General features: G+C 39.9%; 1 protein-coding gene across 1 annotated transcript in view; it reads left to right on the forward strand.

The window, feature by feature from the left end:
* The first annotated feature begins 656 nt into the window (after nt 1-656).
* The window catches only part of cwc27 (CWC27 spliceosome associated cyclophilin), a 44,822-nt gene continuing 25,632 nt past the window's right edge, over nt 657-19,846 (forward strand). The window contains exons 1-10 of the mRNA XM_022198340.2: nt 657-865; nt 2,974-3,070; nt 4,795-4,907; nt 5,028-5,171; nt 5,327-5,425; nt 5,530-5,633; nt 6,361-6,430; nt 8,887-8,966; nt 9,049-9,085; nt 9,170-9,345. Of these exons, the coding sequence (XP_022054032.1) occupies nt 824-865; nt 2,974-3,070; nt 4,795-4,907; nt 5,028-5,171; nt 5,327-5,425; nt 5,530-5,633; nt 6,361-6,430; nt 8,887-8,966; nt 9,049-9,085; nt 9,170-9,345 (962 nt within the window). The 5' untranslated portion in view covers nt 657-823. The remainder of the gene's footprint in view (nt 866-2,973; nt 3,071-4,794; nt 4,908-5,027; nt 5,172-5,326; nt 5,426-5,529; nt 5,634-6,360; nt 6,431-8,886; nt 8,967-9,048; nt 9,086-9,169; nt 9,346-19,846) is intronic.

The raw sequence follows: 19,846 nt of genomic DNA on the forward strand, positions 1-19,846 counted from the left end.
CAAAGTCACTCAATTCATCCATGTCACTGTCACCGTCCACTTGGGACGCCATCCCGCCCCAGTCACAAACCAGATTATGCCAACTACCCATTTTCCAAAATCTCCTTGTGAGAAACTCGCCCCGTAACTTCACACCAACCGAACACTTTTCAAACGGAGGGCGCTCGCCCACCTCTTCACAACTGCAGTGCCGTGGAGTCTCAAGTACGGCGAGCCGTGAGCAAAGCTATATCTGACTTGTCACCTGCCGGTTGTATTTTTCAGTGATAACCTATACATATTTTCAACCGATAAATTATCTGATATCTTATCTCTTTTCATTTAAAATGGATATTAGAGGTGTGCATGATATTATTATATTACTTCGACCAAGTTAGCTGTTGTGGAACGATATTGCTCCGTTGTTTCAGGGGATTTCTTTCTCATTGCGTACTTAGATCAAACCAAAGTTAATTTTAGGGGAGTCTAATATACTGCTTTTGGATTCTTATTGTCACCAGAACTTTTGTAGTTTGATACCATATGAATGTAAGTATCTCTAAATAAATTATAACAAAAAGTAACCAATTTAACTGGGAATTTGTTAAAAAAATATATAGATTTATTTTCCTGTTGAACACCACCCCCATGTACTCGTTAGTAAACAGTGAGCTCACATGTATAGCCAATATGGCTGTTGAGAGGAAAGTATGAAATTTTTCACCTTTAAAGCCAGCTGCTGTAACAACTATTAACGGTCTTCTGTCTGTTTTTTCAAGGCGTTTAGGGTCACACTGCGTAAGAATATATATTTTCTTGCGTTAACAAAAAACTTAAACTCAAAATGAGTAATATTTACATTCAAGAGCCACCAACAAATGGAAAGGTAAGCGCCACTTTGCAAATTAACTTGCACTTTATTGTCCTTTATGCCAAACAAAACAAAACAAAAGTTTCAGTATTTTCTTTACTACTCGAGTTTATAGCGTTGAGAACGTTTAGCTACCGATAGCTAGTCACTGTTTTCCTTGTGTATGCAGTCGCTAACGCTATTTGTGTGAGGTGAAATGTTATTGTAGGAGAACGTCTTGTTTGCTTGACAAGTGTGAGTCGATATTCTGATTATCTGGGAATACTAGCATGCCAAAGGCAGATGTTTGGTAGGCAAGGCCTGCTAGGAGCAAATTGTCAACTAACCAGCAAAAAAACATTTTATTAAATGGCTTTTCTGTATATTTCTATAACTCACAACAGTGCACTGACACATTCCCTGTGGCGAAAATCTATGAAATTAACATGAATCAGTTGGAAAGCAAAATGACGGACGAGTTTTAAATCATGCATCAAAGTCACAGATATAAAACAAGAGACAGCAGATCAACACTCCATTTGTTCTGACACTGATGTAATGAAACCAAGCAAAAAGATTAGTTGGAAGCCCTGTGCGAATACAAAGTTATGTTGGAGGCTGTTCCTATATGATTCACACCCACAAATATCGAACAATTAATAGAATAAATAAGTGCTAGCTCTGGTTTTAAGAAAAAGAGTGACGTTTAAAGAATTAATCAAGATAAAGTAAGCCTTTATTAGAGGAAATGTGCAGTCTTACAACAGCAAATGGGATTGTGCAAACATGTAATTTACATCAGTATAAAAATAAACTAAAATATGCTTAAGTACTGTTTGTTCCACATGTGGACCTTTAGATATTGCACAGGTTCCTCAGTATGTTGAAAATACCAATATCTCACATATGAGTGGTACTGCACAGATTCTTCAATGGGTGGAAATATAGATGTTGCCCATATTCTTCTGCAAGTTCTGGAGAAGGAAATTCAGCAAAAACTGACCGATTCATATATAAATATACAGCTTTTGTGTCAAGTTATAACAGCAGCTAGACTTTGACCAAAACTGTAATATATTGTTATGGCAAGACAAAGTCACGAACCTAGAAAGCATTTAAGAAAACACCCCTATGAGAAGTGGAAACATCAGGCAGCAGATGGAGCATATCAGTGCCCTATCGGGTGAAAAAATAATTTGCCTGTTAAAGGTGGTTTGGTGAGTTTTTTATATGGAACTCACATTCCTCTGTTTAACTGCAGCAAGTAGGGCTCCACAATATGTTTTTTCGACATTGACATTGCAAAGTGTGCCTGTAGAATAGTCATATTACAGCAATGTGATGAAAGACAAATGAAGTCAAACACATCTTGCTACAACCTTTTTGGCGGCTTGATAAAATACTATCTCTCACTTTCAGACAGTGTTACCAGATCTCGTGGTGGAAACAAGCCCATAAAAGCCCAACAGATGAACTGCCATGTTGTGTAAATGAGAGGCCTTTTGATAACACTCTAAATATATACATTTATTTTAGTTTACAGTAAATTGACATAAATGCGGTTAACTAAAAACTTTGAATAACTTGAATTTTTAAGCTCTGATTAAAATAAAAGGCATGTGCATTATGCATAAGCAGCAGAAAATAAGCAGCTACACTTTAGAAAACAAGCCCAAAAACCCACAACCCGTGTCTGATGAGATGCCAAAGCGACTTTATAGAAAAACAAGCCCAAAGTCACTTTTAAAAAGCCGACTTGGCAGCACTGCTTTCAGACTGAAGCCACATACAGATGGATTACAAGTTAATCTGAGTGTACACTGTCACACTTTACTGAAGCTTAGTGTTGTCATTGTAATGTAATTGAATTTTTTATTTGCAGGCTGACCAATCCTCCAATTAGCCTCACATCAGAGTAATAACAATACACAAGACAGATGTTTATACCGACAAAGAGAATATTTTGCAAATTGTTGATCGACTGTTGCAGTGTTTTAAACGGGTATCAGTGCAGTCACCTGCAATCTACTTTACCACTGTAACAGCTGCCTCCGCTCACCAGTTAACCAGACGCCAAACTCGAACACCAGATGTAAATTTACAGCTTTACACTTAAATTTCCCGCTCTGTGATCTTTCTTTTAGGTCTTGTTGAAGACCACAGCAGGTGACATTGACATTGAGTTGTGGTCCAAGGAGGCTCCTAAAGCATGCAGGAACTTTGTACAGCTGTGTATGGAAGGTAAGAAATGGCTGCATTTTCTTACACACTGTAGAAAATGATGAAGACCTGTCATTACCGCAGAATCAGATATCCACCTCTATCTCCCTGTTCTTGAAAACTCTGCTGTCAGAATACATGCCGTGGTATTTCTGTGTACATGACGGGATTTACTGCTTTTTACTTCATCAGCCTCCATGCTTAAAATTAGTTTTACATGCATTAATGTAGGTCACAGGTTTTTTTTTTTATTTTGTTATTCATAGATTTCCCTGGTTTGATAGTGCTAGCTATTTAAAATAATTGTTTTACCAACATATGTTCTATGTTTTATTCTGAAATGACATTATGATATCCATTCATCACCCTGGTGTGATCATACAACTGTTGGACCGTCATTCTATTCTCCAATGAAAACCACACTTGTACTTTACAGTAAGGCTGATGCTACAGGTACGGACCCGTACCTGTAGCATCTGTACTAGAGGTACGGACCCGTTAAGGTCACTGAAGAGCTGGTGCCGGTTAACTACTATTTGCTGCACATTACAGGCAGTTTATATGAATGACTTTGATGGCGAACATTGTATAATTTAACCAAAAATACACCGTCTCCTCTCACACTTTAGACATTGCAGTTTTTACGCTTTTAGACGCCGTGTATAAATTGTTTGAAGTCCAGCTCCTATTAATTAGTTTACCGCGTTCAGTGTGAGTGGAGATACAGCATATTGTTCTTGGGGAGGTCAGATTGCAGAGCATTGCAGCAGTCCATCCTGCAAATGATAGTAGCATGTAGAATCGTCTCTCTATTGGAATGGTCAAATGCAGTCTTCGTTGTGCTGTGAGGCTCAAAAAATTAGATTTGAGTCAAAATTGGCTGCTAATTTTTTTTTCTCCTGTTGCCATGTTTTTTTTGTACAAGTGCTGCAGTTTCACATTTTGTTTCTTGCTCTGAGTTTCACCACCAACGACTGAGGATTCCGTTTTTGTCCTGACTGAGCTGTTAAAAATTATTTGCCAACATGACTTGATATCTGACATGCAGTTAAAAGCTGTAAAGATATAAATTATTAAAGTCGGCTGCACAGTGGCTTGGTGGTTAGCACTTTTGCTTTGCAGCTAGAACATCCCTGGTTTGCGTCCCAGCTTTCTTGGGATCTTTCTGCATGGAGTTTACATGACTGTCCTTGTGCATGCAGGGTTTTCTCCGGCTTCCTCCCACAGTCCAAAAACGTGCTGAGGTTAACTGGTGATTCTAAATTGTCCGTAGGTGTGAATGTGAGTCTGATTGTTTGTCTTTGTATGTAATCCTGTGATAGACTGGTGACCTGTCCAGCCCCTGATGACCCAAATGAGGATAAAGCGGTGTATAGATAACAGATGGGTGGTTTATTAAGTATTAAAAATGTCAACCACTGCCTGATGAACTCAGAGTTTGTACTGGCACATAGGTCACTCAGATACAGCTCCCTCCAGAATTATCAGCACCCCTGGTTAAGATGTGTTGAAAGCCTTAACATAAACTCAGTTTTTATTGCAGAAGCACACTCTCACACTGCAAATTAAGTAATCAGTAAAATCTAAAGCCTACTGGAAGCCGGTGATCAGGAGTGATGTGATCACATCTCTTGGTTTAAAGCCCGACATATTACATTTCATTAAATACGATTATTTCACGCTTCTTGGGCATTCTTTTCATATTCCGGGACTGGTAAATAAGATGTTGCTCCTCTGTTTTCTAGGTTATTATGATGGCACAGTTTTCCACAGAGTGGTGCGTGAGTTCATCGTTCAGGGAGGAGATCCTACTGGAACAGGAGAAGGTGGAGAGTCCATCTACGGCCGGCCATTCAAGGTCCGACTGCTTTACTGCTTTTTTACTTATGGATTTGTAACTCAGTGTTTAATATGAACACTAACAGAACCTGATAGTGTTCTTAAAGCTTACCATGACTTATCTTTTTCAAACTTTTAGGATGAGTTTCACTCCAGACTGCGCTTTAACCGGAGGGGTTTGGTTGCTATGGCGAATGCTGGACCACATGATAACGGCAGTCAGTTTTTCTTCACCTTGGGACGTGCTGATGAGCTCAACAATAAACATACCATATTTGGCAAGGTAAATCTGAAGAACTGTAGGGGTGTACGTTACATACTGGACACAGAATACATGTTTCCCATCTGTGTTAATCGACTGTCATTTTCCCAAGCTGGCCTTGTTTAAGTTTTTTCACCATTTCTGCTTTTTTTTCCCCCCAACACTCCTCAATGCAGATCACTGGAGACACAGTTTATAATATGCTCAGATTAGCAGAAGTTGAATGTGATGCTGAAGAGAGACCACTAAATCCCCACAAGATAAAAACCGCTGAGGTACTTTAATCATTTATGTTTTTGTTTTACATGCTTGACACCTGTTTTTTTTAGTATTTTCAGTGATTTATATATTGTTTTATTGCACCTTTTGTGTCTTCCAGGTGCTGCATTCTCCTTTTGATGACATTATACCTCGTGAAATAAAGAAAGCAAAAAAGGAAAAAGACAAAGAGGAGGGAAAGAAATCTCAGTCAAAGGCCACAAAGTGAGTCCTCAGAATTCTTTCTGATTGTAACAAGGTGTTTGTACGGCAGATACTGAACTCTTTTTGTTTCTTGTTCCTATTATAATAAATTTCCTTTTTTTCTCGTGTTTTTACTGCTACTGGTGTGTCTTTAGTGTTTGAATTAGACCTGCAACAATTATTCAATTAATTAATTAGTTATCAGTTAAAATAATCGGTTATTCAGGAGGGAAATCTAGATTCTGTGATTCCAGCTTCTTAAATGTAAATATTTTCTAATTTCTTTCCACCACTATGGCAGTAAACGTAATACCATTGCAGCCTTTGTGTGAATATCATTACAACCATCATCTTAAATAATTTGTCTGCTTTTAACCTGTTTGTATTGACATTCCTGTGAAATCTGTAGTCATTTTTGTAGCTGTTTTCATAAAGACTAAATAATAATGTTATTACTTGATGGACCAGACAATTATTGGATAATACGACTGAAACAACCCACACGCTTCATTTTAATAGAAATTTACACTGGTTATTGATCAGTAATTTGAGTTGGGCATCCATTTCTATTTTTTAAACCTAAACAGATATTGTCATTTTGTCTCTTTTTTTCTTTTCATTGTTTTTCATCTTTTGCAAGTCATCTTCAGTCATATTTGATTCATGTGCTAACTCTTTTCAGTAGCTAGGTAATTAAATGTGTTTTCTCATTTTGTTACTGATGCCAATAGTATGTTCAATTTTGTAGGAACTTCAGTCTTTTATCATTTGGAGAGGAAGCAGAAGAAGAGGAGGAGATGGTGAATCAAGTCAGTCAGGTACTCAACAGTAAAGCTAGTCTGAGTCACCGGTGCAACTGGGAAATTCTGTCTTTGACCTTTGTGTCAGTCACACATCACAGCAACGAGGAGAATCTGAGTAATATTATAGTTATTGTGTGGTCGACATTTCGGCTCTGTACACTGGATTTGAAATTAAACAATCAAGATGTACTTTAAGTGCTGAGTTTCAGCTTTACTTTGAGGGTATTTAAATGGGAAACAGGTGAATGGTAGAGGAATTAGAACACATTTTATATGTGATCCCACCTTTTTAAGGAACCAAAAGTAACTGGCCAGGCGTGTGTTATAATATCAGCTCAGCAATGTCAGAACACCCAGAAGACCACAGAAAACAAATGTGATGGATAACAAAATAATCCTTCCTGGTCAAGAAAACAAACCTTCACAGCAGTTGACCAGATCAAAAGCACTCTCCAGGAGGTAAAAAGTCAACAGTTAAGATAAGACTTTACCTGAGTGAGTACAGAGAGTTCATCACAAGGTGTAAACCATTGGTGAGCCTCAACAACAGGAAGACCAGATTAGAGTTTGCCAAAAAAAGAAGCAAATCTTAGAGAGCCCGTTCAATTCTGGAACTAAATCATATGGACAAGTGAGACAAAGATCAACTTGTGCCAGAATGATGGGAAGAGAAGAATCTGGAGAGGAAAGGAGCTGCTCAAGATCCAAAGATATCATCTCATCAGTGAAGCATGGTGGTGGCAGTATAATGGCGCTGGCAGGTAGGCTGCCAATAGAATGGGTTCTCTTATATTTATTGATGATGTGACTGCTGACAAAATCATGAATTCTGAAGTGTTTCAGGCTATATTGTCTGCTCATATTCAGCCAAATGCTTCAGAACTCATTGGACAGTACTTCATGCTGCAGATGGGCGGTGACCCAAAGTGTACTGATAAAGCAACAAAGATTTTTAAGGCAAAGAAGTGGAATGTTCTGCAGTGGCCAAATGAATCACCTGACCTGAATCCAGTTAGTTTATTTATTACTTTTGGTACTTTAAAACAGTGGAGGGCACATATAAAATGCGTTGTAATTCCTACACAGTTCACCTGATTTGGATGTTGATACCCTGAATTTACAGCTGAAAGTCTGCTCTTTAAGCACATTTTGATTGTTTCATTTCAGAGCCATTGTGTTGGTGTACAGAGCCCAAATGCTGAAAATTGTGTCAGTGTCCAAATATTTATAACCTTGTCAATAGATGGTTTGGAAATCCCATCGTGGAAGTCACAAAATGACCATAAAAACCTGCAGTTGAAATGAGTAACCACCGAAGTAAATGTCAAATTTACAATATGCCTATATTGTGGAGTTGAATAAATCTTATCTATTTGTAATTTTGGAGCCAGCAGGCTACACAGAATGAAAGGCATTACAATAAAAGCAAAACTGAGATATCAAGTTATTCCAAACACATTATAGTGGGCCCTTTCCAACTCATAAAATGTAAGTCTTTTATGCAAGAGGAATGTGTATATGCATGTGGAAACTGCATTTGATTTTTCTAGAGAGGCAGTTGAAGTGTATATATTGTACCACAGTCATTTTGAATGGGAAGTAAGGATAGCTTGATTAAATTTTCTTTTTTAAATTAAATCTCTGCCAGTACAGAGTCCTAATCTGATTCTATTTTCCTGGATAGTAAACACTTTTAGTACAAAAAAAGAAATTAAAATCATCTTGCTTGACAGCTGAATAACTCTGTCATGTATTAAGAAAAAATGCATTTCTGCATCCAAGCTCTTTCTTAATGTTACATAGGTTGGAAAGGTTCAGAAAGATGTCTGAAATGTAGGGTCAAGACAGCGAAAACCTTTATTTTCTACATACAAGTCAAAAATATACTGTGAATTAGCTAAAGTACTTGGTTGTGCCACCAGGTGGAGCCTGTTGTAACAATTTGAGGAAACAGTTGGGCAGACTACAGGCGGGCCAATGTACAAATTTCAGGGGGGGGGAGACAACCCTCGTGTTGTCCTTACCAAAAAATGTTGTTGCCTTGTCTGAAAAAAGTCCAAAAATTCAGAAAAAATTTCCCCAAATTTATAAAAATTTGCAAAATCTTCAGGAAGAAAATTCCTGAAAAATTTCCCTCAAATGTTTTATTCTTTTAAATTAAAAAAAAATTCCCAAATTTGACAGCGAAATTCAAAGGATTTTTCTGAATATTCTTAAACATTTTTTTATTTGTTTTTTTTCCACCAAAAATGTTCAAAAATTTCCTGAAACAATTTTGAAAATGTGGAAGTTTTCACTGGGAATTTTTTTCTTTTTTTCCACATTTTTAAAACTTTAAAATGGGTCAGTGGGCCCCGATCTCAATCTTTACAATCGGTTTTAGACATCCCTGACTGAAAATTTTAAAAGAAAATGTCAAAAAATGTGTAAAAATTAAACTGATCAGTTCTACAATGTTTCTTTTCCTTCAGACATTAAAGGGAAAAAGCAAAAGCAGCCACGACCTCCTGAAAGATGATCCCAGACTGAGCTCTGTTCCAGCAGTGGATAAGTATGTCCAACAACTAATTCATTAGTAATATATAAGCTTTTTTTTTTTAACACTAACCCATATATATATCAAACTTTTAAAGGAAAAGAAAGAAAGGTGCATCTGGAGATTTAGCTGAGGTAAGTCAGACGTGATGCATAATCATTGCTCTTTTTCTCAGAGAGAGTTCCCAGATTAATAGAGTTTCGAATGTTTTCCTTTAGTCAGACGACGAGGCGGATGACGATGTTGAGGATGACTCTGATGCCGATGAAGAATATGACTCGGACAAGAAAGAGAAGATGAGAGAGCTCATCAGCAAAAAGCTCAAGAAAGAAAAAGGCTCAGAGAAAGCGGCAGAGCCGAGTGAGGAGGATCGAGGCAAAAAGACCAGCCGCAGGTATGACTGCACGTTTCTGTCTGGTGGGTCAAACTCCAATCTGAGTGTCTCTATAGCTGTACAAATCCAGTGGATGGCAGGTTTGGTAAATGGTCTCACTGGTCAATGCTTTGGTCTCAGGGTGCTTCAGCAGCCAAGTTGTTGCTCCACTTGTAATACAATGTGACAACCTGAAGGGGGAGCTATTGGACTATGTAATACTTTGAAATCACGATGACTCTTTTAGATGAACCCTTTTCTATTTGTTGAAAGTAGTGACCTGAGCATTGATAGTACAAACTTTATTTTTCTGACAAGCAAATATTTTGCAAATGCATGAATGAAAGGACATGACTTAAATGCTTTAAGAGTTTGGGTTGCAACAAAGTGATTACTGTCATCGTTGATTATTGTGCGATTAATAAATTCTTAGTTTTAATCTGCTAAAATTTAAAGAACTGGCAAAGTATTTCAGAATACAAGGAGACCTCTTGTAATATGTTTTGTCGATGTAGCAGTTTAGAACCTCAAAGTATTTACTTTCATGTCATTTGTGACAAGTAAAAGCAACAAATCCCAGCATTTGAGAAGCCGGCACTGGGAAATGTTTGGTATTTTTGCTTGAAAAATGTCTGTCTTTAAGCCTACATTGAGATAATCTTGAAATTTTCATGACCGCAAGTGCAGATCCAGAAGAGATGAGAATGATTTGTATAATATTTAGACAGCCCTAGGGCCTAGACACACTAAAAACAATCATTAACATGTATTAATTACTGCCTCTGTGCAGCAGCAAATCCCCCTTAAACAGTCATGTTTTGTCTGGCGGTTGCTCTGATGAGGTTGTGGTTGGATAGCCAAAGCACTTTGATGTACAAACTCATGCACAAAGTGATGTGAATTTTACAGTTTAGGATATGTGTTATTCAAAACATGTGCGTTGCTCAAATTTAGCATTTTTTTTCTTGTTTATGAGCTACAAAGTTAAAGTAGTCAGATTCAGAATAGTCTAGGCTGGAAATAGGAGAAATCGAGATGTTAAGGATGAAAGTTTTTAACAAATGCACTAACCTATATTTGGCTGCCTTATCAATCAATATATAGTCATTTACTAAAATTAATTAAATACAGTGGGAATTTTCTAAATGTTTATACAATTATGTTTAATAATGAGTCGCCACAAAACCATATCAGACACGTTAACACTTTAGTGAAGACTACATGTAACCACACCAGCCCAGGACCTCCAGATCCAGCATGTTCGCCTCCAAGATGGTCTGAGACCAGAAACTCAGACAGCTGCTGAAACAATGGGTTTGCATAACCAAAGAATTTCTTCACAAACTGTCTCAGGGAAGCTCATCTGCATGCTCATCGTCCTCTCGACCTGACTCCAGTTCGTCGTCGTAACTAACTTGAGTGGGCAAATGGTTGTATTTATATAGCGCTTTTATCCAAAGCGCTTTACATGATACATCACATTCACCCTTTCACACACACATTCACACACTGATGGCGGAAGCTGCCATGCAAGGCGCTAACCACGACCCATCAGGAGCAATTAGGGGCTAGGTGTCTTACTCAGAGACACCCCGACATGAGCTCGACGGGCCGAGGATCGAACCAGCAACCTTCCAGTTACAAGACGGCCACTCTACCCACTGATCCGTGCCGCCCCTAATGTGAGCAAATGCTCACATTGGATGGCATCTGGCATATTGGAGAGGTGTTCTCTTCACGGGTGAAATCCCGGTTTACACTGTTCAGGGCAGATGGCAGACAGCGTGTGTGGCGTCGTGTGGGTGAGCGGTTTTCTGATGTCAATGTTGTGGATGGAGTGGCCCATGGTGGCGGTGGGGTTATGGTATGGGCAGGCGTCTGTTATGGACCAAGAACACAGGTGCATTTTATTGATGGCATTTTGAATGCACAGAGATACCGTGATGAGATCCTGAGGCCCATTGTTGTGCCATACATCCAAGAACATCACCTCATGTTGCAGCAGGATAATGGACGGCCCCATGTTGCAAGGATCTGTACACAATTCTTGGAAGCTGAAAACGTCCCAGTTCTTGCATGGCCAGCATACTCACTGGACATGTCACCCATTGAGCATGTTTGGGATGCTCTGGATCGGCGTGTACGACAGCGTGTACCAGTTCCCGCCAATATCGAGCAACTTCGCACAGCCATTGAAGAGCACAGCCTGGCATCTCAAAAAATGGGCGCAAAAACAAAAGTGTTGCGTTTATATTTTTGTTGAGCGTAAGTCCTTAAATCCACATCTCCTACATGGTTCCCGAAAATGACAGCTCTCAGTTCTCACTCAGGATGTCCTAATCCGATCTCAGAGTTCAGGACTTAGGCCAATAAAGGCAGTTTTTGACTGATAGATATCAGCACGAACATAAGCCTGATCCTCTTTTTTTTGTCCTCTGCCACACTGGTGTAACAAGGCGAGAAGACAATTTGTGGCAGAACGCAGGGGATGCAAATTTTAAATCATTATTCAATAATCAAAGCATTATAGTTTAGAAACCCATTAACTGACAACACAAACTGAGCATAATGGACAGTAATAGCTGTCATAGTCAATGAATAAATGTCACGATGCCACTAAGATACAGGAGTGCTGTCCTAGTCAATCCTGGCTTGTCTTAAAGCTCGTGTCCGGAGTTTCCGTTTGTTTTCAATTTATGTTTCATTGTTTAGCAAAGCTTAAATGTGTTAGTCTAGTTCGATGCTATAATATAATGTTAGTATGACGCGATATGAAAATTTATTCATGAGCTCCGCCTTCTTCTCATAGACCCCCATGTTATTCCAAAAAGCGCCGGTTGCTGCCGACCAATCAAGTTCGAGCTTCCGCTTTGTCATGCTGTCAAATCAACGGTTACACGCACAGCAAGCACGCCAATGCAGAGGTGCGGGAGCTACGCGCTACGCAACCGCGCGCACATTTGTTTTGCTTGTGGAGGAGAGAGCATCAGGGATCAGAAAAGTTACCCACAGCTTGTCAGGCCAAGACACTGCAGGACGTTTTTTGGCTCGGGATGCTCGCGTCGCTCCCCGACCACGGCCTCCATAGCCCGCCTGACGGCTTCGTTTAGATGCCCGACCTCTGGAGGAAGATGTTGGGGCGTCTGGGACATACTCTTCGTCAGAGGAGCCATGCAATTCTGAGCTCTAGATAGAAATAAATAAACAATGTAACACATATACACGCGTAAATGCACTAAGTTTGATAAACAACGTCATCGAGAGGGCTACACGAGTGTAATTACAAGCGTGCACAAATAAAGGGGCATCACTAGGTATCTCGCGAAATCAGAGGGAGGGTGGGACCAACAGTGTTTTGGGAGACGCTGCGATTCAAACTCCGGACACGAGCTTTAACCAGCTAAGCATCAAATAAGTTCATGTCATGGTGGCCCATTGCTAGTTAAACCCCCACAATGCTCTCTGTTTGCCAACACAAAATTGCCCGTAGTCTGAGTGACCACCTCTTTGGGTCGCTACAATAAACAGTAGTAAGAGATTCCACCCCATGGAACAACCGTGTACTACAGCTAACCTGCAAAACGTTTCCTGCATACATAAAGAGAATACAGATTTTCTCTGTATTTAGAGTTTGTGGAGCAATGGTCCCACCTATCCTCTCTACACTACAAAACAGATCCTTACCAGAGCTTTGCAAGGTTCATGACACTCTACTTAACATTAGAGAACAACTTAGATGCGGAAATACAATTTTTTTGTCAATGCATTGCCAAGCTACTCAGTTATTAAACATGTACACTGGATTGATTTTAATAACCTGAATGTACTTGAAGTGTTTATTATCTACGACAGTGGTGTTGAATTGATAGAATACAAAGTCTTAAATGACTTTGTTGACCCAAATCAGATCAGACACAAACTAAGCTTAATTTGGATATCCCTAGTTCTCACCTGTTGAGATTCAGTGTCAATGTCACTCAGATTTCCTCACACATCCACTCGCGCTTTTATACATGCACAATCACCACAGAGCACCCATGTCTCAGTTGCAGCTTACTGAACCAACATCAGTGGACCTGCTATTTGAAACAGGAATGTTGGCACGCAACACAAATTACTTACTGTGCTGAAGTAGAAGCAAACGGTTCATCTGTCTGAGCCAGCAGTGTGAGTGAAACGAAGGTGAGAGTGGAAGGTGATGGTGTGTGAGACCACATTAGTATGAAAATGACCTGAGGAGAGCAGAGAGAGTGATTTATCTTTCATCTCTCTTTGATGCCGCAGGTTGGCTGGTTATCTCCGCTCCATATCCTCTTAACAGGTAGCCCTCAACCCACATAATCAACATACCCTTCTCTCATTAGCGCTAATGGGATAAGGAGCAGGCCCCCACTCAGTTGTGTGTGTGTGTGTGCCCTGACTGACAGCCAGCCCAATGCAGGCAGACTGTAGTATATTAAACACAAGCGCAGATTGTTTTGCTACAAGAACTGTAACCCAACACAGTGGTTTGTCTTGGCAGGGAATCAAAGAGCAGGCTGGTAGGTACAGTGTTAGTCCGGGACAAAGGGGGCATTGTTGCAGGGTGAGCTCGGCTCTCCCACTGTTGCTTTGCTTTGGGCTTTCAGCTGCTCTGTGCACGAGGAGGAACTCCAACTGGTATCTAGTCACCTGGGAAAAAAAGGAGAGGATGTTAAAGCAGTCACTTTCTCAGTTCTGTCTGCTGAGCGTCACTGGTGCAGGACTTTTGTTGTTTGGTCTTTATGCTCTGATATATATGTATGTATGTGTGTGTGTGTGTGTGTGTGTGTGTGTGTGTGTGTGTGTGTGTGTGTGTGTGTGTGTGTGTGTGTGTGTGTGTGTGTGTGTGTGTGTGTGTGTGTGTGTGTGTGTGTGTGTGTGTGTGTGTGTGTGTGTGTACTTGTTTCTGCTATACCGGTGGGGACTTTGACCTGACTATTTGCTATAAAGGTGGGGACTTGTCTTACGGTGGGGACCTAAAATGAGGTCCCCACGGGTGGCAACACCGTTTTCTTGGCCATATTGTTGTTAATAAAAAATGTAAAAGTGCAGAAACGTTTGTTTAGGGTTAGGCATTGATTTGGTGATGGTTAAGGTTAGGGTTAGGGTAAGGGTTAGGAGTTAGATATGAATGGGAGTCAATGGTAAGTCCCCACCGGTATAGAAAAACAAACATGTGTGTGTGTGTGAAGGACAGATCTCTGGTGTCTGTAGTACACTGAGGAAAGTTTACAATGCTGGCTGTATCCTTCCTTTCAGAGTCAAGGCTGCAGAGAAAACCGTGAAATTAGGAGTCTCCCTGAAACCAAAATAGTTTTTACATCAGGTCAAAACTATCCTATTTTGCTATCCAGCAGCCAGATGATATTCCACTGAAGTATTCCATGATTGCAAAATGCTTGGACTTGTTCACATTCAAGAGCAAGCTGCCAAATAATGGTGCACTGTACCTGGACTGAGAATAGAGATGAGTCACAATCGATCCAATTTACCCTGAGTTTGTCTCAACTTGCTGTGATATTTGATGTTGCTGGTAATTCTGCTTAAGCTTCTCCGCTCACAGTTTGACACTTCTTTTATGTTACTATTGATCGAGTCTGGTTTTGCCATGTTTGAAGCAGGCCTCTTTAGGGAGGCTGCTTTATAAAAGACACTACTGAATGAGGTCCCAAAAGCAGTGTATGTGGTAGTCGCCACTTTTGTTAAACCCGACGGGGCATGACTGGGGAAGCAAAACGCTTCCATATGGCTGTGGGACACAGTGTGAGCTGCTTCTGCCAGCAGGGCCTGGCTCCCTCTGCTGTTCCTGGTAATCGCTTTTCAGTTACTGTAGGCTGGAGATAATGGCAGAACTGTACATCCTGTTATTTATATCACTTGTTATCACATATTTGGAGACTTTAATGATACACATGGAGTGACTGTAATAGAGTCTGTAAAATTCAAGGTGCTGTCCTGATTTTTACATCATCCATATGATTTACAGTGTGTCATTAAATGAATTAGAAAATAACTTTGGGTAAGTGCTTGTGTGCGAGTGTGTGTGTGTGAGCGTGTGTGCGTATTGTTTACTGTTAGCTATCTTTTAAATGTGACATCTAGAATAAATATGATCTGTTGAAGCATTGATTTGGATAGTTTTCCAAACAAAACAGCACATCACACATTATTCATACTGTTGGAAAATGATTTTTTTTTTTTTTAAATTTCTACCGTTTTCTGGCTCTCATATATATATATATATATATATATATATATATATATATATATATATATATATATATATATATATATATATATATATATATATATCCACTGCTCAAAAAAGTAAAGGAACACTTTTTAATCTAAGTATTGCTGAACAAGTGATGTGGATGAATGTGCTAGAATAACAAAAATCTAAGTATTGCATCAAATCAGTCAAACATGTGGGATACTGATCTGGTCAAGTAAGTAAAAGAGGGGTTTTTAGTCAGCTTCAGCTGCTTTGGTGTTCATGAAATTAACAACAGGTGCACTAGAGGGGTAACAATGAGACACCCTTCAAAACAGGATTGGTTTTACACATGAAGGCCACTGACATTTTATTCCCTTCTTGTGTTTTCTGACTGTTTTTCACGAGTTTTGCATTTGGCTAGGGTAAGTGTCACTTCTGGTAGCATGAGGTGATACCTGGACCCTACAGAGGTTGAAGAGGCAGTCCAACTCCTCCACAATGGCACATCAATGTGTGCCATTACCAGAAGGTTTGCTGTGTTGCCCAGCACAGTCTCAAGACCATGGAGGAGGTTCCAGGAGACAGGCAGTTACTTGAGGAGAGCTGGACAGGGCTGCAGAAGGTCTTCAACCAATCAGCAGGACAGCTATCTGCTCCTTTGTGCAAGGAGGAACAGGATGAGCACAGCCAGAGCCCTACAAAATGGCCTCCAGCAGGCCACTGGTGTGAATGTCTCTGACCAAACAATCAGAAAGAGACTTCATGAGAAAGGTCTGAGGGTCCGATGTCCTCTAGTGGGTCCTGTGCTCGCTGCCTGACACCATGGAGCTTGATTAGCATTTGCCATAGAACACAGGAATTGGCAGGTCTGCCAATGGTGCCCTGTGCTTTTCACAGATGAGAGAAGGTTCATTTTGAGCACATGTCACAGACATGGAAAGGTCTGGAAAAGCCATGGAGAATGTTATGCTGCCTGTAACATTGTTCAGCATGACCGGTTTGGTGGTGAGTGCCATGGAGGGATGCACATGGAGGGATGCACAGACCTCCATAGGCTAGACAACGGCACTCTGACTGCCATTAGGTATCAGGATGAAATCCTTGGATCCATTGTCAGACCCTACACTGGTGCAGTGGTCCTGGGTTCCTTGTGGTGCACGACAATGCCTGGTCTCATGTGGCAAGAGGATGCAGGCACTTCCTGGAGGATGAAGGAATTGACACCATTGACTGGCCCCAATACTCACCTGACCTGAATCCAATAGAACGCCTTTGGAACATTATGTTTTGTTCCATCCAACACCATCAGGTTGCTCCTCAGACTGTCCAGGAGCTCAGTGATGCCCTGGTTCAGATCTGGGAGGAGATACCCCAGGACACCATCCATCGTCTCATTCGGAGCTTGTCCCGATATTGTCAGGCTGGATACAAGCACATGGAGGCCATACAAACTACCGTACCATTTTGAGTTGCTGCCAAGGAATTTCAGAAAATGGGCCAGTCTGCCACGTCGGTTTTTCACTTTGATTTTGGGGTGTCTTGAATTTAGCCCTCCTGGGGGGGTTGATAATTTTCATTCCCATCAAACAATGTGGCACTTTTCATTCCTAACACATTAACCAGTCCATATCAATGCTAATATCCAGTTTGTTTTTCCCCACATTGAAATATGATGTGTTTTCAAAGTGTTCCTTTAATTTTTTTTTGAATAGTGTATATGTGGTGACATTTTTTTTAAAATGATAACATGCCTTTCAAACCTGCCATCACTTTTTTGCATTCATATGATTAGATTGCAGATTATTTTCCTGAATAAACTTGTTGGAGTAGAAATGCTTTACAAAGCTTATGTCAATATACACCACAAAGATATCCAGTTTAACATCCTAAAACAACGAAGAAAACCAGCAAGTATACTGATTTGAGATGGTGAGACCAGTGAATTTGGTCGATTTTGGCAGCATGGTCTTTGGTCAGCTTCTTTTTAGCTGTATAATGTTGTCAGTCTTCATTTGTACATGCTGTGGGTTATTGTTTTGTGCACATATATTATAAAATATGAAGTATTATGAAGTCATTATGCAGCCCAAAGTGTGAATTTTACTGTGGACAGGAATCCAAAAACACCTTTTTTTTGTTGTTGTTACAAGTCTGTAGCCTGAAAGAAAATCAGTGTTCGATTTGGTACTCTGCCATGTCAACTAGAGCTGCCCCTCACAGTTATTTTCATCATCAAATAATCTTCTATTTTCTCAATTCCTTTGCTTGTTTAGTCTGTAAAATGTCACCACAGTTTCCCCAAACCCAACATGATCTCCTGAGTATTTTGTGATGGACTCGCATTAAAATAATATGAAACTGAGAAAAGCAAATCTTAGAGAAACTGTGAAGATTTTTGCTTAAAAATGGCTATAATGATTAATCGATTACCAAAATACAGCCATGGCCATAAGTTTGGACACAGCATGACTTACTATGTCTGTTTTGATGTCTATTACAGAACATAACTAATATTTTTTGACAGCACCAGTTTAATTAGTCAACAAATCAACAAGGGATATAATATTATCAATAAATTCCAACAATTGGAACAACTTTGTTCCCAAAACATAATATTAGAAGAAAATAACAAAAAATGCAGTTACTTTCACAACCGAATTTGGTAAGAACAACAAAATGACACCAAACTCTTTTGATGTTTTTTTAAAATATGAAACTTAATATAGTTCTCAGGAGTTGTGTACTGTATTGTAAGTGACAATTTTGTGGTATTTTCTAAGATTCACAAGCGTCATGGTACTTGTGTCCAAACTTATGGCCTTGGCTGTAGTTGCTGCTTAATTTTGGCTTGACCTAATTGATTAATTGGCCAACCTGCAGAGGTTTCTATTCTTCATTTTACTTTTTCTGGATTTGGTCTTCTGCCACATAGGGAATATTTTTCGTCCCCACTGTTAAAACATCTTTTCAGTTTTCACAGCACGTTAAAAAACATTCTTTTAGCCTCTAACTTAAATGGGCCATCAGACACTAATTATCCCGACCAAGCGGCCATACCCCGGACACCATGTCACTGTGTATTAATTGGCTGCACCTGTCTCTTGTCATCGGTCATAACCCAGCGCGTTCTCAGGGAAAGGTTGCAGAGATCAAGAAAGCATTCGGCGCTGCGTTTGTGCAGAAAACTGCTTGAGATAATCCAGTTCTTGGCAGCAGGATTGTGTATGTTTTGGAACTGCCAGGTTTACACATCTCTGGCCCACTGTAGCATGTCTGCCCCATATGGGGCACTTGCTTGCTGGAAACAGTTCCAGACAGCAATGCAAATCTAGGATGTGGGGGTTATACTTGAAAGTGAACAAAAAACCAGCAGAACACCACTTGGACTGTGATCAATGTCAACATTTGACAGTGTGCACAGTTACTGTGTTTTATACACCAAATATTTATGTGGAATAGAAAATTTACAACTAAATGTGTCTCATGCTCTTGATATTCCACACTTTTAATGAGTTTTTCTATTGTAACTACTACCGGTAACTAGTAGATAACTAAAGGAGCTAGCCAGTAATGGTGAGGCGGATGAGACTCTAAAAGAGGAACCTTGGTCCACTGCGTGGGTAATGTGTTGGTCTAGATCACTCTGCAAAGTCATGCAAATTCCTGTGTTGAGGTTGGATTCCTCCACTCCAGCTCACAGTTCTCCTTGGCTTTTGACCAAGCCATGGAGTGCCCCCTGAGGGGAGTTCACCCAGCCACCTTGTTATTCTAGCACATTCATCCACATCACTTGTTCAGTCGTTATACTGGACTGAATCCACCAAAGCAGGGAGAAGCTGCTGCTGCTGCCATCCTTGTGGTGTACTTACTCTAAACTAGACTTAGGTGTTAAATTTTACTTTTAAACACACATTTGAGTTGTTGTGATCATGCTTTGGCCAAATTTGAACTTAAAACCGTTTGATTTTTATCAGTATTTACATTTCTTAAAGTCAGTTGAAGGCTGAATGAAAATACAAAGATCTCCATAAAAGGCAAGTATGCCTGCTTGTACATTTTGGAAAACTATTGAATTTTTGATGAACCATACAGTCATCACTGTACTATTTTTAAGGTTGTCGAATTCCTGTGTCAACCTCAGACTCCTGCCAGACACTGGAGTATTAAATGCAAGGTTCTGAATCATGAGAGAGCCCTTGGTCTACTGCCAATCACTTCATATGCTTTCTTTATGAAAAGTTAATCATCCGCAGCTCTCTGGTTTTCACATTTTTTGAATTTTCT

The sequence above is a fragment of the Acanthochromis polyacanthus genome, chromosome 18 (genome assembly GCF_021347895.1).
Source record: "Acanthochromis polyacanthus isolate Apoly-LR-REF ecotype Palm Island chromosome 18, KAUST_Apoly_ChrSc, whole genome shotgun sequence".
NCBI lineage: Eukaryota > Metazoa > Chordata > Actinopteri > Pomacentridae > Acanthochromis > Acanthochromis polyacanthus.